Genomic DNA, 15,830 nt, shown 5'->3' with positions numbered 1-15,830 from the left:
TTGACAAGTAATGTCACCATGAGAATATATTATTCCAATGAATAAAATCAACTTATACCAATATCTACCAATTATAATGTTTTGGTACTAATTTGCTCAAAGTAGGAAGAACTTATGGCCACCAGATGCAAACAGTTATTTATTTACCCTAATGTGCAGATTTTAGTCATAATTAATTGTCGAATGAAATGCTCCTCATAACATTTAGGCTATTTTCAATGGCATAATAGGGAAATATGGCATTTTTACCATGTTGCACCATTCTGGACCTTATCAACATCCATCTAATACTGTGTGGGCAACATTAGTTTCTTGCTGGATCATGTCTATTTTGGTACAAGTACTGTACAACCAAATATTTCATTGTTCCATCTGTGGTACAACTGCAAAATTTGTTGGCTGAATGTTATGGTCTATAAAAACAAGATGGCTACTGAGGATCAGTCCTCTCTTCCATGACAAAATTCCAGAATGGTTTAAATTCCCAAACATTGACCTTTCAGTACACTTTCTTAAATAACCTGATTTTTATTGCGCAAATGTACAGCAATGGCACGGTTAACATCAAAGCATTAGGACTTTTTCGGTGAATATTTTCATAAAACAAAACAAAAGGGAACGTGTTATAAATGCGCGTGCACGTGTTACAGAAACGCGCATTACGACATTCCCGCCCTCTGCCAGCGCTCAACATCTTACCCTGTGACCGAGGTTGGCCAATGAATGTGAAGTACAGGGCACGAGCATGTGTTTGTGATCGCGCACGTAGGGCCGGTATTTTAATCGGGAGCGGGTACGTGCGCGTACACGGCTATTTCGTTGTGTGGCGGCGTAGAGAAGCGCAAATAGAGTAACCATGGCTGACGAGAAACCCAAGGTGAGTTGCTTGAAAATATGCTTACATCTCATTACATTTTTTTTTACATACATAACTCAAATAGAACTAAGGAAAAATGTACATGGAATATTTCCTTACTTGAGATCTTAGTAGACTCAAGTTTTGAAAATGCAAGTACTCCATTGGAGACACCGGAAGACCTGTGCACGCGCCTGCATGGGCGCGTGGCTTGCTGCTTGAATCGCAGCCAACTAGCGTTTGCTAGCTGAACATGACAGTAAGCAATGCATGCACTCTCTTCAGTTCTTAATCTTTTGTATTTGCAAATGTAATCTGACAAACTCAGTTCAGATCCAAGTGGTTGTATCAGTCATCACTTTGTCAATTTCTTCAGTTACAAACTTGTTACATTCATTCATGGCTACAGCAAGGGTCCCTCTCATCTGCTTATGGAGCCAGCTATCACAGCATGTTACAAATGAGTGAAATGGTGTGACTGAGACAGTGTTAAAAACCATGTTTATGTGTTTTCATGTGTACAAGTATGATCAATATTTTGAAATGCATCAATCGTGTGTGTGTGTGTGTGTGTGTGTGTGTGTGTGTGTGTGTGTGTGTGTGTGTGTGTGTGTGTGTGTGTGTGTGTGTGTGTGTGTGTGTGTGTGTTGACCAATGATCAGATGTTTGACACATACATGTTTAATATGTGTCCTCATTTGGATGAATTCCAGAATGTGTAAAGCACCTATCCTGTAGTCAAGCATGATAAATTCCACTCTGTAGACTAAACATTGTCCAAAAACACTTCTTGTCTCATTACATTGCCACAGCGCCATGACTTTTAGAACAAGTAAATAATAGTCAAGACAGATTAACTTGCATGTCACTGCTGAACTATCCAAGGCCCTTGTAAGTGTTCTATAAAAATTTAAATATTTGGTCTATTTTCACTGTTCAGAAACTGCTTATATTCAGACAGTACACTGCTGACAAATACTCTGTGTAAATGTTTCTGCTGGCCTAAAATCAATGATGGTCATATCAAGGTTGCCATTAGCCTGGGACCTGACTAATCATTTGCTTTGCATCAACTGTATCAGCCAAGCAACAATTGTATCTGATAGTCCCAGGCAAGGTTAACATTAGCTGCTTTTATCAACGCTAGTATTCACACACTAGCGTTACTAGGAATTACCTTGCAAAAAATGGAATAGTCTGCAAGAATACAGAAGTTAAATCAAATTCAATTTCAACTTACTCTGTTGATTGTCTGTAGGGCTGGTCTTTATGCAGAGGGGACATTGAGGAAAAAACATCTTAATAGAACATTCAGAATTTCCAAACGTGGGTCTATTGTAGACCCAATTGCTCTCCCCTTACCTCGTGTCAAAATAAAAGTCCTGCACGGCCCCATACCAGCACAAAAGATAGCAAGAACTTTTATTTTGACAAGAGGTAAGCAGAGAGGAACTGCATGGGTCGACAACAGATCCACGTTTGGAAAGTGTTTAATTATACGTTCCATTAGATGTTTGTTTTTTCTCAAATTCCCCCCAACATAAGGTCGAAGCCTACAGACAATCGGCAGAGTAAGATGAAGGTTAATTTTATTTAACTTCTGGCGGACTATTCTGTTTTTTGCAAGCTAATTCCCATCAACCCTAGTGTGTAAATACTAGCGTTTCTAAAAGCAGCTAGGTTACCTTATATTGTATTCAGTGTTTGTCTATATGAGCTAGCCATGTTTAAAGCTGCAATATGTCACTTTTTGGGTGACCTGACAAAATGCACATAGAAATGTGAGTTATAGATATGTCATTCTCATTGAAAGCAAGTCTAAGAAGTGTTAAATATGTTATGTGTGCTATTTCTATGCTTCCCATTCTTCAGTTTAGTTTTTAGTCTTTTACTTTTTTACTTTTGTACACCAGCTTCAAACAACTGAAAATACTATATTTTTGGTTATGGAAAAGATATTTCACAGCGGTTTAAATGGTACAATAATTCTCTACACTATTCTTGCTTTTGTTGTCACTTAAACTGAAATTAGGTGGACTATTTGACTTTTAACAGGCTTGATTATTTGTCACCTGTAATAGTGGGTATCATGGTAATTCTAGACATTACATTTATACAGTATCTGCGTTTCATCTCACTGAATACACCCCCAATGTTTGTTGTGTCCATCAGGAGGGAGTGAAAACAGAAAACAACGACCACATAAACCTGAAGGTGGCGGGACAGGATGGGTCGGTGGTGCAGTTCAAGATCAAGAGACACACGCCGCTCAGCAAACTCATGAAGGCGTACTGTGAGAGACAGGTGAGTCTGACATGGCAACCATGATGATGCCACTGAGTGCACAACATAAGCAGCGGTATCAGAGGGCAAGGTTGAGCTACTACCATATTGGTTATACCTATCAAGTCCTTTTGAATCTCCATAATGTGCCGAGGGGGTAGAGGTGGTTTCTGGAGAGAGGCCAAGCCATAAGCAACTAGCAGCACCTCTACCCTATACATAGGGCCAGGGCCAGTATTCATAAAGTGTCTAAGAGTGGGAGTGCTGATCAAGGATCAGGTCCCGCTCTGTCCATGTCATTTATTCATTGTGATCTAAACGGGCCAAGTCAAAACTGGTCCTATGTCATCATTCTCCTCCAGAGAGGAAGAGGAATGATTAATATTCCTGCACAATGTCTATTTAGAATTTATTATCGCACACTGTATTGCACAATTCCCTGGCACATTCGTAAATATCCTACTTCAATTCGTTTGAGTGCCTCCTTGTATCTTAGTAATATTTTAATCCTCGTTCTTATTTATTGAGTTTTCTTTTTTAGTAGTGTTTTATTTACTTCATTACTTTCCTATTGTCGAGAGGTGAACCTGTAATTAAGCATGTATTTGCACTGTGTACTCCACGTATGTCATGTGTACAGGTATATGACTAATAAACTTGAACTCTGAGATGCTTTATGACTATGGGCCCACAAACTTTTCCCTAATGACCTGACCTGAAAAAAGTCCTGACCCTAACTATGGGAATACAGGGATTGATGAAAGATGACAGCTCATATTATCCATTGAGGACAAGGAAACTCATTGAAGAGAGAACACAATACATGGACCATTTTATACACTTGTATCTCTTTGATCTGTTCACTGTCAGATGTAGTCTACATTGTCTGTGACAGGAGGCGAGCGCTATGGGCTGTGTTGTCTTCATCATATTATCATCTTCCTTTTCATCGTCCTAAATTATTCCAGTGTCCAGCTCTATGTGTGGTTAAGACCATTGGGCCAGTAACTGGAAGGTCGCTGGTTCGAATCCCGAGCTGAATAGGTGAAATATATTTTTGGTGTCTTTGAGCAAGGCTCTTAACCCTAATTGCTCCTGTAAGTCGCTCTGGATAAAAGCGTCTGCTAAACGACTAAAATGTAATTTAGTAATGACTCTGTACTGTCCACTCTTCTGATTTTAGTTCTTGAAACACTTTTTATTTGGTCAAATACCCTTTATTTTAATATGCACCAAATGTACTTGTCATATTCAATGCAATGTGCATTAGTAAGGCTTAAGCTTAACTTGCCTATCTCTCTGGCTGTAGGCTGATTAGTAAATACTAAGCCTTACTGCTGAATCATTATGGCCAATCTGATCTGTGCTATTTATGAGCTTACAGGCTAATTGAGGGGATTTACACTGCATTACCTAATAAGTACTTTTAAAATAGGGTTTTTGGCTTTGGATTCTCCCAACATATCAAAGGTCTTTTTCTTCTCTTCCCTTGTGCACTTGGAGCTGTTCTGTTTTACATGTCTTTTTGAATGATTGTGTTCATGCTGCTTGCACTGGCAAGTACAGAGATGTAGAGATGGAGGCAGAGATGTAGCAACTGAGCCTTTGCTCTCTAGTGCTAGGCCTGTCTTATCCAGGCTTGCCCAGGCCTAATCTCAATGCAGTGTGTGTGTGCCCACCCATAATGGATCTTGTGTGTCTCTTTAGACCAGTGAAGTCATGAAGTAGGCCAGGCTCTACAGGCTTTGTTGAGTAGAAGCCACTTCCCTCCCTATCCTGTTGTTTCTTCCTTTATCTGATAAAAATGAGGTCGGCCAACGTGGATATGGAGTGGCAATATAGTAACGCCCTTCCCTATCTCCTCATCCCTTCCTTTCTGCAGTGTTTTCATTCACAAAGTAGAGAAGCGACAGGAGTTGTTAAAGGAATGGCTAACCTTGCTTCCTCAGTGCCGTACACTATTAATGGATTGCTTGGCAAGGGTTGGGAAAACGTTGTTTTCTTTGGACATTTTACTTGGAGAGATTGTTTTGTGTCAAACAGTTTAATGGAATTTAGTATCTGTGTGTCTGTGTCTGTAGGGGTTGACAATTAGGCAAATCCGGTTCCGGTTCGATGGACAGCCTATAAACGAGACAGACACACCTGCACAGGTAATCCTGGAGTCTCATGGGAGGAACTGATTTGTTACATCAATTCACTCTATTTCGCTTGAACAACACCATTCCAGCAATAATACATTAGACGTTCCTCCCTGTTTTGAGAATACCAATGAACATTTGTGCATGTCAAAAGAATGTTAAATGCAAAATGTCTTCTAACGAAAGTTTTCCATTCACTGCTAATTTATGTACATTTTTGTCATGAATGCCATGTCATCTAATGAAATCGGGTTTTTATATCAAATTGACTTAATTTCCTTCCTTTTTCCTGACAGTTGGAAATGGAGGATGAAGATACGATCGACGTTTTCCAGCAACAGACAGGAGGCCTCTACTAGCATGTCAAGTACTCCCCACATCTTCCTCCACCCCCAGACGGCTGCTTTGCAGCTTGTCCCATTTTCCACCACAGAACCAATACCATGCGGAAGACTTCCTGCTCACAGTTATACATAACTGTTGATGTATAGTGTTTTCATTCTTGCCTTTGTTTCCTTCCTGTTTTGTACATAAACAACCTCCTCTAAAACAACTCAGATTTGAGTAACATTCATACAAGGTGTGCTGCGAATAAACGCAACCAGATCCAGCTCTTAAAAAGTCCATTGTTTTGGTGACTTGTTGGTTCACTTATTCAGAGATCAAGAAAAGCTATTTTCCACCCGTTCACTGTTTGAGAATAAGACTGGTTTGTTATTCAACTTAATTTTCTGTTGTCGATTTCAGAAAATTGGTTTTATATCTTTTTTATATAGTAGTGGTTGTGTAGAATGAAACATGTCTTGAACATAGTTTGACTAGGCCATGCTTGTAATAAGGAAACCCTGAAGAGATGTTTTAGTCCAGGTAAACATCTGTATTGTCTCATAAATGTCTTGTTAAAATAAAGTTATTCTCTCTTTTTAACCAAACTCAATTCATTTTGTCTCTGTTTCGTTGGTGACTGGGTCATTAAAACTGGTGAAAATATTTGTAATCATTCATTTTAAGAGTGTGTCCTTGTGCGTACAACAGCTCATGCTCACCAATCCCCTTTTCAGTATGAAAACATAATTATGGAGATTTTATCAGCGAAAAACCAACACAGTGATTGAACTGTAAAGCTTGATGATCTCCACTGACTGTATAAAATAAAACGTAGCAATGTTGGCACTGTCAGTGTAAAGAGTCACTCAAAATGGGGAAAGAGGATGTTAGGACAGACCAAACAAGTATAGTAACTCTTGAGTAACATTGTGTCCATACTCATCATCATTGGATAACATAGTGATACTGTAAAGATACTGACAGCATTTTTATCTAAATCAAGAACTAATATAAGATACAGAATGGGAATGAAACGGGTAGTAAAATAGCACAATGTGATTTAAGGTGACTTTTTGAGACAATTGCTTCGCACAGGGGGGAGAATGTTGCCTTTCAAAGAAAAACGATTGACGTCGACTGGTGGTATGTGCCACCAACCAGAAAGAGGGTCGGTAAGGGTCCGTCCAACCAGAGCGAGTGGAACTGAGGTGGGCTGGGACTTATGGGCTGGGATAACTTGTCGCTGCGCTCTTCCTTCTGGTCTCTCGGGCGCTCAGTCGGGTGGAGTCAGTATTTCAGTTTCTGTGTGTGTCCTGCGGAGGATTTAGAAAATCACATTTTTGTAGTTTACCGTCTTACATATCTAAATACGAAAGTAGTGAATTAGACAGTCGAAATGACGACGACAAAAACATTTCAAGGGATGGATCCCGGTGCGAAAAGCAGTTCCAGGTAAAAATGAAATCCGAAAAATCTTCATGGACAAACAAAAGAAAATGGGATCCACATACCAGCCAGTATTGGAAGCTAACCGTCCAGTTGTTGGGCGGGTGATTTTTCCTGATTTAACTCAATTGTATTAATGGCACAATTTGTCTTTAATTAGCTGATATGATGGTGCGAAGAGGGCATTTGGGCTCGTAGCGGCATCAGCGACCTGGTTACTACTGCTGGCGATTCCATCTACCACACCAGAGGCCCGTGGCGTTAGTGGAAGTTGGGATTTAGCTTTGAAAATGAGCTGTTTAGTGTAAAGGACTCGACATCAGGACACATTTAAACAGAATGGACAATTTGAGGACAACTTCGCTAATCACATAGCTATCTATAGTAGTTGTCTGTCTGGATTGCAACTTGTTTTGTTAACTTGTCTACTTCGCTAGCTAGTGACTGGTATGGATTGCTAGCTCACATTCTGGCTAGCAGCAAGCTCAGCTGTCGCGTAACACTTTTATTTGCAGAAACAAGCACTTGCTCTTCGTTTGCAAGCTCCAAACCCTATGGTCTGTATAGGCCTCTGGTGCCCCCAAACTGGGTACTTGTTAGTTAGGTAGCTAGATTTGCCTACATGCCAAGTTTTAGCTCCTTTTATGGATGTTTCTAAGAATACTGCTGACTCAAACAATTTATTAGGAGTTAATTAAATCCTTTTAAAATGTGTATTGTCCACGTTTTGAGCACTTATTTGAGGCCAAGGGAATGCACGCAATCAACTTTGTTTCACTGCCAGAAAAACTGATGCACCGCGTGCATTCATGCTATAGTATGGGACCTCCTTCCTTTGCGGCGGCTGGATGTCATGGGGAGGAAAAATAGTCCGTTTTATCAACCCGTGTTGCGTTTCGGGCAGGCCGGACAATAGGCTATTTCGTTGTTAACCCAAAACGTGAGCTGTAACACCGTTTTGGGCTGGATAGTTTTGCTACAAGTAGACCAACGGTGAAATCATAACCATTCTTTCCGGTATTTGTATTCCAGCTAGCTCCGTTGTCGACTAATTGGTGGCTAATGCGGGTTTTACTTGGGTTGGGGGGCTTAGCTAAGCCTGCAAATCTTTGCTCGGTTCCTCTTTGCTTTAGCCATCTTGGTCGGCCCTACTGCTGACCAGTCTAGAAATGCAGGCTTTCCCGACAGCAGCAATCCAACTTTGGCAGCCTTTGGTAATAGCAGATAAGGTCATCAAAGGCTTTCAATATATGTGACAGCATCAGGCTCGCTATCTTTTCAATCAATCTAACGTTACTGTTGAACAACTGTCGAGTTGTCCCACTTTTCTAACCACAGTGCCTCTCACAGGAAATATTTGCCGTTTCATTGTTGGGTGGGGTCTCAAATAGCCTTTTCTCTTTTCAGCCTAGTGGAAAGCATGAGCTCATCTTAGCTATCACACAAGGGTTAACAAGTCTGCTTTGGACATTACATGAACTAATCGTGGCATGCATACAGCACCAGCAATAACCAAATCCAGTTATTTCATCTCGCCACTGTCTTTCTTTTTTTTTACCCCATGGTGGGAGGAAAGTTGAATTTTGTATCCCGTCTGCCTTTGGACAGCTGCCTGGTGTCAGCTGGTGCATTCAGCAGTCTGGAGCTGAATAGAGGGGAGGAGGGGTCGGGGAATGGCTCTGCAAACGCATCAATTCCTCCACCCGACTGTCCTTAGTCAAGGGGGAAAAAGGCTTTCCTTCTCATTCCTGTGACCCTTCTGTTTGCTAGGAGGAAAGAATGTCGGTTTGGAAGTGGGCTTTGTGGGCTGTGGTTATCCTCTCTTGCCCTTTTCCTATTCAGATCACATATTAAGTCTATCTGTTGTTTTCTTTTACCTTGACATTGTTCCATGTGCTTAAGCGCAGGCCATGTCCAACCATGATCTAGCTTAGATTTCTCCAATCAAATGTTGGAACGGCTATGCTGTGTGGAATGATAGCCATCCCATGTGTAACTGCTGCGGAATTTCTTCCGAGCTCAAATCAGCGACTGTCTAGCCTGGCAGATTGCAGGCGGGTGGAGTCAGCTGTAGCCAGGAGAGATTGTGAGTATCCCTCGGTCTGACAGCTGGGGCTTAGGGAGTGGACCCTACTGTGAATGGAGAGAAAGAGGGGACTGGAGCAATGAGGTGTCTGTGTGGCCTCAGAGCAATATGTTTGTATTTGTCGTGTAATGACTTCAGCAGTGCTGCTGCTGATCACTAGTGTGTGACATGGTCTTTGTGTATTTAGCATGTCCTGGGAGGGGGGGTGTCAGTTCAATAGTGTGTGTGGCAGTCAGTCAAATGACAGTCCTGACCCTCCCTTTGTTGTCCTGCAGGGTGCTGCGGCCGCCGGGCGGGGCCTCCAACATATCGTTCGGCACAGACGAAACCCCCCCTGTACGCAAGAACAAAATGGGCTCCAACATTTTCCTAGAGCCCGACGATCCCCACGCCCATCGGAGGAGCAACCCACCCGGTACTTCCTAGCTACTCACATTGGTTTAGATCCAGTGTACGCACACATCCAACAAACATCCACTGGGGCAGGGTACAAAAATGTGGCATGGCAAAAGAATACCCACACACATTGAGTGCTCGAACAATGGGCCCAAAATGGGAATCATGCTGACAAAGACCCTTTGGGGTAAAACTGTGGGCATTCATTCAATCAGTGTCCAGACTCCAGTCAATCATGTTGGATATTGTGCATAGTGTACTGTTTTTCCACCTGACCTACATAGACTGACTTTTAGTACAGCAGGGCCTTGATGGGGGAGCCACCTCTCTCTCAGGCTGGATCTGGCTGACCCTCCCTGGCTCTAGTAGTGTACACCTACACATGTAAAAGAAGGGTGTGGTAGGAACTGATCTCGCATGTTTTCACAATCGCATCACTTCTATGTAGTAATCCATTTACTGTTGTAGTGGCGTATCTGTGCCCACGCATGAAGTGTGGAGAATGTGGTGTGCATGTGTGTGTTAACTGTAACCTCTGACCTTCGGAGCCGACAGCTGCATGCAGTGTTCACACTCTGCCTTCCTGCTATTCCACATTGTCTCAGGTTAGGTTCAAGTTCAGTTCAGACAAACGACCGGTGTCATGGTATGCACATTTCAATGGATACACCTGGATTATTTGGTTAGGCTGGCTTCAGTGCCGTCTCGTCTGGAAGTTGAGTACTTGGTCTAGGCGAGCCTATATTTAATGAAAATTGCATTAGTCGATATATTTCCATGAATATACATGGATTTTCTGGTGTGTTTAGGTCAGGATATTCTTGGATTGCATGCACTGTTTTCTCTGTTAGTAGGCTATATGATGTTGTCTTAGGCTGCTGTTTGCCTGATGACATCACAATCTGGAAATGTAGAAGATGGCCAACAATGTATCGTTGTTTCTTTGGTCTTCAACTTAAAGGATAGTCACTAATCTTGAGGTTAGAATGCATGACCATGCATGAATATATACTTAAAGGAGTAGTTCACTATTTTATAACTTTGTTAGATGGTTCCTCACCCTGAAAGTAGTCTGGGCCAAGACAAAAACATTAATCTGTTAAGTTTTCTTTAAACAGCCACTACAAACTTCAGCTAACCTCAGCCACTACAAAATGTCAAAATCACCTGAATTCAAATCAACTCCATATTTTCATATTTTGTTTGATGTTACCTAAAGGTGATTTGGCCTTTAAAAAAAAATAGAATTATAGAAACGTGCTCGCATGCCCCCATCACTTCCATTGCTTGTGTCTCTAAAGAACTGAACCATAAATGAGTTTCTCCTGGCTCATAGACTACTTTCAGAGTGAGGAACCATCTATCGTCAAGTTGTAAGATGGTGAACTAGTCCTCAACATGTATATGATCATACTTACTTTACACAACCATAATGACATATTTGGTTGTGAAGTTCCACCCACTTGGTGTAGTAGAATTATATGTAGCATTGTGGTATTTAAATTCAGCCGTTGGCCTCTGCTTACATTGCTTTTGCCATAGCCTTTTCTGGTGATGCCCGGTTAAACTCACCATGGCCTTGAGATGATCCTTAGTGGGTTTTATTCAGGGGCCAACTCCCAGCCATACACAAGCCATTCTGCAGTCAGAGCAGTACCGTAGGCCATCATTGTAAATAAGAATTTGTTCTTAACTGACTTGCCTAGTTAAATAAAAGTACTGAGCTTCATAACAAGCCACTGAACCAGTGTGACTTATCTCTGCCTGTTTATCTTCTAGCCTCAGAAATGGGAACTGTGACGCACATATTGGAATTACACTCCATAAAAAATAATCCAGGTGAAGATTTGGTCATGAAGTACCTCCTACATAATGGCCAAAAATCCAGTTGTTTCAGCTTAACATTGTACAGCTAGATGTAGGTCTATATCAATCTGAATGTTTAATTTAAATGTAATGGCACTATAGTCAATTAAAGCATAACTTATTGGCCATGTCCACGGTTTATGTCCCATTACCAAGGCTAATGTAAAAGCAGTCATTCAGCAGGGCCTGATAAACAGATGCAGAGCCATAATAAAGGAAACCTTGTTGAGTCACTGTGCCATTACTTCACAATGCTTTCTCCTCTCACTTCATTAACAAGCAGTGATATATTGACCAAGAATCATCCCTTTGTCTGGCTTTGTTCCTTCTAGTCATAGATGTCAGGTAGACCAATCTGTTGACTTCCCATTGTTTCTGCTCTACAGTTGTTGCTCAGTGGGAGTTTGTATGGGACTGTAGCCTAGCTTAAATGTTGGTCAAAATGCCCTTTCGCTGAGTGGGGTATGTGGGTTAGCCTGTGAGTTTTGGATCAGCATTTGTCTGGATTAGCCTACATCCACTGGCTGCTTTGCTGCTTGGTCTGTTGGTATCTGTCTGAGACTGATAGTAGGCCATCGGATTTGTTTGCATTAGTGGTTTTCTGCATTTTCTCATGTCATCTTGGCAAATAGTTCCTAGCAGTATTATGCTCAGTAAAAACATTACCATACTACATGTTAGTCACTCAGTTCCACTAAAACAGGAATGCACCACAAATCAAGAGGGTAAAGCAAACTGTTACCAGCCTTCCACACCAGTCTTTAATCCATTTAGACCCATTCAACCACATTGTAAAATCCGGCCAGTGAATAAGTTTGTTTTGATTAATGAAATATAAAGTGGAAACAAACCGCAAAGAAACTCATGTTTTTATTAGCACTTCTAGCATTGACACTCCATTAACTATCATTAGGCCTAACACTAGTCACTATCACTGACCTAAACCCTTCTCTCAGAGCTACTGTGTATGCAGGCTATTACTCCAACCCTATTGTGTTACTTACCCGAGTCAGTTCATCAAGGTCCTGGTCAGCAGCTAATTAGTAGAATCAGGTGTGCTGGAAAACCTACAGGAGGTAGCTCTCCTGGAGGAAGTCTGCTTTACAGAACTCTAGTAGTGAGGTCATCTCCTTCTGACTCATTTGAGTGAGTCCTCACTTATTAACTGGGTGTTTCTCTCCGTAGGCGGGACGGCCAAGGGTACTCTGTGCGGAGAACCATCCGCCCCCCTTAGACGGTGCCAGCAGCCGCTCCTCTTCCCCAAAAACAATGAGACAGACGAGGTCATCACCTCCATCAACGTTCCTTTAGGGGTAAGGGTGAGGGGTCACTGACATTGACATATGTCGGCCATTGTTTTATTCATAGATGTAACGTGTGTGTTTTCCACTGGTAAGACACTTGACTTGGTTTCTACAAGTCTGCTGTCATGGATGGTTTTCAGTGATTCTCAGTCCTGTGTTTTTGAACTGACTTAAATGCTGTTGATGTAGTAAAATGACTCAGCCAAAATAAAGTAAAATGCTGATGTTATTATTCTCCATCTGACAGGTTGAGGAGTGCCAGCAGGCAAAAAATGGTAAGTATCTCAAGTTCCATTTCGAATGGCAGTATTTTAATATATGGTATTTATGTACAGTACCAGTCAAACGTTTGGACACCTATTCATTCAAGGATTTTTTCTTATTTTTACTATTTTCTACATTGTAGAATAATAGGGAACACATCAAAACTATGAAATAACACATATGGAATCATGTAGTAACCAAAAATGTGTTAAACAAATAAAAACATTAATATTTGAGATTCTTCAAAGTAGCCACCTTTTGCCTTGACAGCTTTGCACACTCTTGGCATTCTCTCAACCAGCTTCATGAGGTAGTCACCTGGAATGCATTTCAATTAACAGGGGTATCTTTCTATAAGTTATTTTGTGGGATTTCTTTCCTTAATGTGTTTGAGCCAATCAGTTGTGTTGTGACAAGGTAGGGGTGGTATACAGAAGATGGCCCTATTTGGTAAAATACCAAGTCCATATTATGACAAGAACAGCTCAAATAAGCAAAGCGAAATGACAGTCCATTACTTTGACTGACCTTCATGTGTTAATCTGGAAAATTAAGAGCTTTTAAAGTATTGGAAGTGCAGCCGCAAAAACAATTAAGTGCTATGAGGAAACTGTCTCTCATGAGAACCGCCACAGGAAAGGAAGACCCAGAGTTACCTCTGCTGCAGAGGATAAGTTCATAAGAGTTACCAGCCTCAGAAAATGCAGCTGGAATAAATGCTTCAGAGTTTGAGTAACAGACACATCACAACATCAACTGTTCAGAGGAGACTGCGTGAATAAGGCCCTCATGGTCTAATTGTTGCATAGAAACCACTACTAAATGACACAATAAGAGACTTGCTTGGGCCAAGAATCAGGAGCAATGGACATTGGACCAGTGGAAGTCTGTCCTTTGGTCTGATGAGTCTAGATTTTAAATGTTTGGTTCCAACCACCATGCCTTTGTGAGACGCAGAGTAGGTGAACAGAGTATCTCCGCATGTGTGGCTCACAGCATGAAGCGTGGAGGCGCTTTGCTGCTGACACTGTCTGATTTATTTAAAATTCAAGGCACACTTAATCAGCATGGCTACCACAGAATTCTACAGCAATACACCATCCCATCTGGTTTGTGCTTAGTGGGACTATAATTTGTTTTTCAACAGGACAATAACCCAACACACCTCCAGGCTGTGTAAGGGCTATTTGACCAAGAAGGAGAGTGCTGGAGTGTTGCGTCAGATGACCTGGCTTCCAATCACTTGACCTCAACCCAATTGAGATGGTTTGGGATGAGTTGGACTGCGGAGTGAAGGAAAAGCAGCCTACAAGTGCTGAGCAGATGTGGGAACTCCTTCAAAACTGTTGGGAAAAGCATACCGGGTGAAGCTGGTTGAGAGAATGTCAAGTGTACAAAGCTGTCATCAAGGCAAAGGGTTGCTACTTTGAAGTATCTAAAACTCAGCAAAAATGAATCATCCTTTCTCTGTCAACGTGTTTTATTTTCAGCAAGCTTAACATGTAAATATTTGTATGAACATAAGATTCAACAACTGATACACAAACTGAACAAGTTCCACAGACATGTGACTAACCTAAATTGAATAATGTGTCCCTGAAATAAAGGGGACGTCAAAAGTAACTGTCAGTATCTGGTGTGGCCACCAGCTGCATAAAGTACTGCAGTGCATCTCCTCATGGACTGCATCAGATTTGCCTGTTCTTGCTGTGAGATGTTACCCCACTCTTCCACCAAGGCACCTGCAAGTTCCTGGACATTTCTGGGGGGGAATGGCCCTCGCCCTCACCCTCCGATCCAATAGGTCCCAGACGTACTCAATGGGATTGAGATCCGGGCTCTTCGCTGGCCATGGCAGGACACTAACATTCCGGTCTTGCAGTAAATAACGCACAGAATGATCAGTATGGCTGGTGGCCTTGTCATGCTGGAGGGTCATGTCAGGATGAGCCTGCAGGAAGGGGACCACGTGAGGGAGGAGGATGTCTTCCCTGTAATGCACAGCGTTGAGATTGCCTGCAATGACGACAAGCTCAGTCCGAGGATGCTGTGACACACCGTCCCAGACTATGACGGACTCTCCACCTCCAAATCGATCCCGCTCCAGAGTACAGGCATTACATTTACATTTAAGTCATTTAGCAGACGCTCTTGTCCAGAGCGACTTACAAATTGGTGCATTCACCTTATGACATCCAGTAGAACAGTCACTTTACAATAGTGCATCTAAATCTTAAAGGGGGGTGAGAAGGATTACTTATCCTATCCTAGGTATTCCTTAAAGAGGTGGGGTTTCAGGTGTCTCCGGAAGGTGGTGATTGACTCCGCTGTCCTGGCGTCGTGAGGGAGTTTGTTCCACCATTGGGGGCCAGAGCAGCGAACAGTTTTGACTGGGCTGAGCGGGAACTGTACTTCCTCAGTGGTAGGGAGGCGAGCAGGCCAGAGGTGGATGAACGCAGTGCCCTTGTTTGGGTGTAGGGCCTGATCAGAGCCTGGAGGTACTGAGGTGCCGTTCCCCTCACAGCTCCGTAGGCAAGGTCTTGTAGCGGATGCGAGCTTCAACTGGAAGCCAGTGGAGAGAGCGGAGGAGCGGGGTGACGTGAGAACTTGGGAAGGTTGAACACCAGACGGGCTGCGGCGTTCTGGATGAGTTGTAGGGGTTTAATGGCACAGGCAGGGAGCCCAGCCAACAGCGAGTTGCAGTAATCCAGACGGGAGATGACAAGTGCCTGGATTAGGACCTGCGCCGCTTCCTGTGTGAGGCAGGGTCGTACTCTGCGGATGTTGTAGAGCATGAACCTACAGGAACGGGCCACCGCCTTGATGTTAGTTGAGAACGACATGGTGTTGTCCAGGATCAC

The 15,830-nt window shown here is 42.4% G+C and overlaps 2 protein-coding genes across 4 annotated transcripts in view; both read left to right on the top strand.

Annotated features, from left to right (window-relative positions):
- Window positions 1-734: 734 nt before the first annotated feature.
- LOC118374247 (small ubiquitin-related modifier 2) lies at window positions 735-6,217 on the top strand. Its single transcript, XM_052517747.1, has 4 exons — window positions 735-877; window positions 3,029-3,160; window positions 5,221-5,292; window positions 5,577-6,217. Exons 1-4 carry the CDS (start codon window positions 857-859, stop codon window positions 5,637-5,639), a joined length of 288 nt encoding a protein of 95 aa, XP_052373707.1. The 5' UTR covers window positions 735-856; the 3' UTR covers window positions 5,640-6,217.
- Window positions 6,218-6,871: 654 nt separating this feature from the next.
- Window positions 6,872-15,830, top strand: part of LOC127929669 (jupiter microtubule associated homolog 1-like) — a 35,139-nt gene continuing 26,180 nt past the window's right edge. The window contains exons 1-4 of one of the 3 annotated variants that reach the window (XM_052517743.1): window positions 6,872-7,059; window positions 9,415-9,554; window positions 12,587-12,714; window positions 12,953-12,980. In XM_052517743.1, the coding sequence (XP_052373703.1) occupies window positions 7,004-7,059; window positions 9,415-9,554; window positions 12,587-12,714; window positions 12,953-12,980 (352 nt within the window). In that variant the 5' untranslated portion in view covers window positions 6,872-7,003. The remainder of the gene's footprint in view (window positions 7,060-9,414; window positions 9,555-12,586; window positions 12,715-12,952; window positions 12,981-15,830) is intronic. The other 2 variants (XM_052517745.1, XM_052517746.1) reach the window with 2 other exon arrangements.

This window comes from Oncorhynchus keta, unplaced genomic scaffold (assembly GCF_023373465.1).
Source record: "Oncorhynchus keta strain PuntledgeMale-10-30-2019 unplaced genomic scaffold, Oket_V2 Un_scaffold_9739_pilon_pilon, whole genome shotgun sequence".
Taxonomy (NCBI): domain Eukaryota; kingdom Metazoa; phylum Chordata; class Actinopteri; order Salmoniformes; family Salmonidae; genus Oncorhynchus; species Oncorhynchus keta.
Note: the sequence above shows the minus strand (reverse complement) of the source record. Positions and strands in the feature narration are given on the sequence as shown.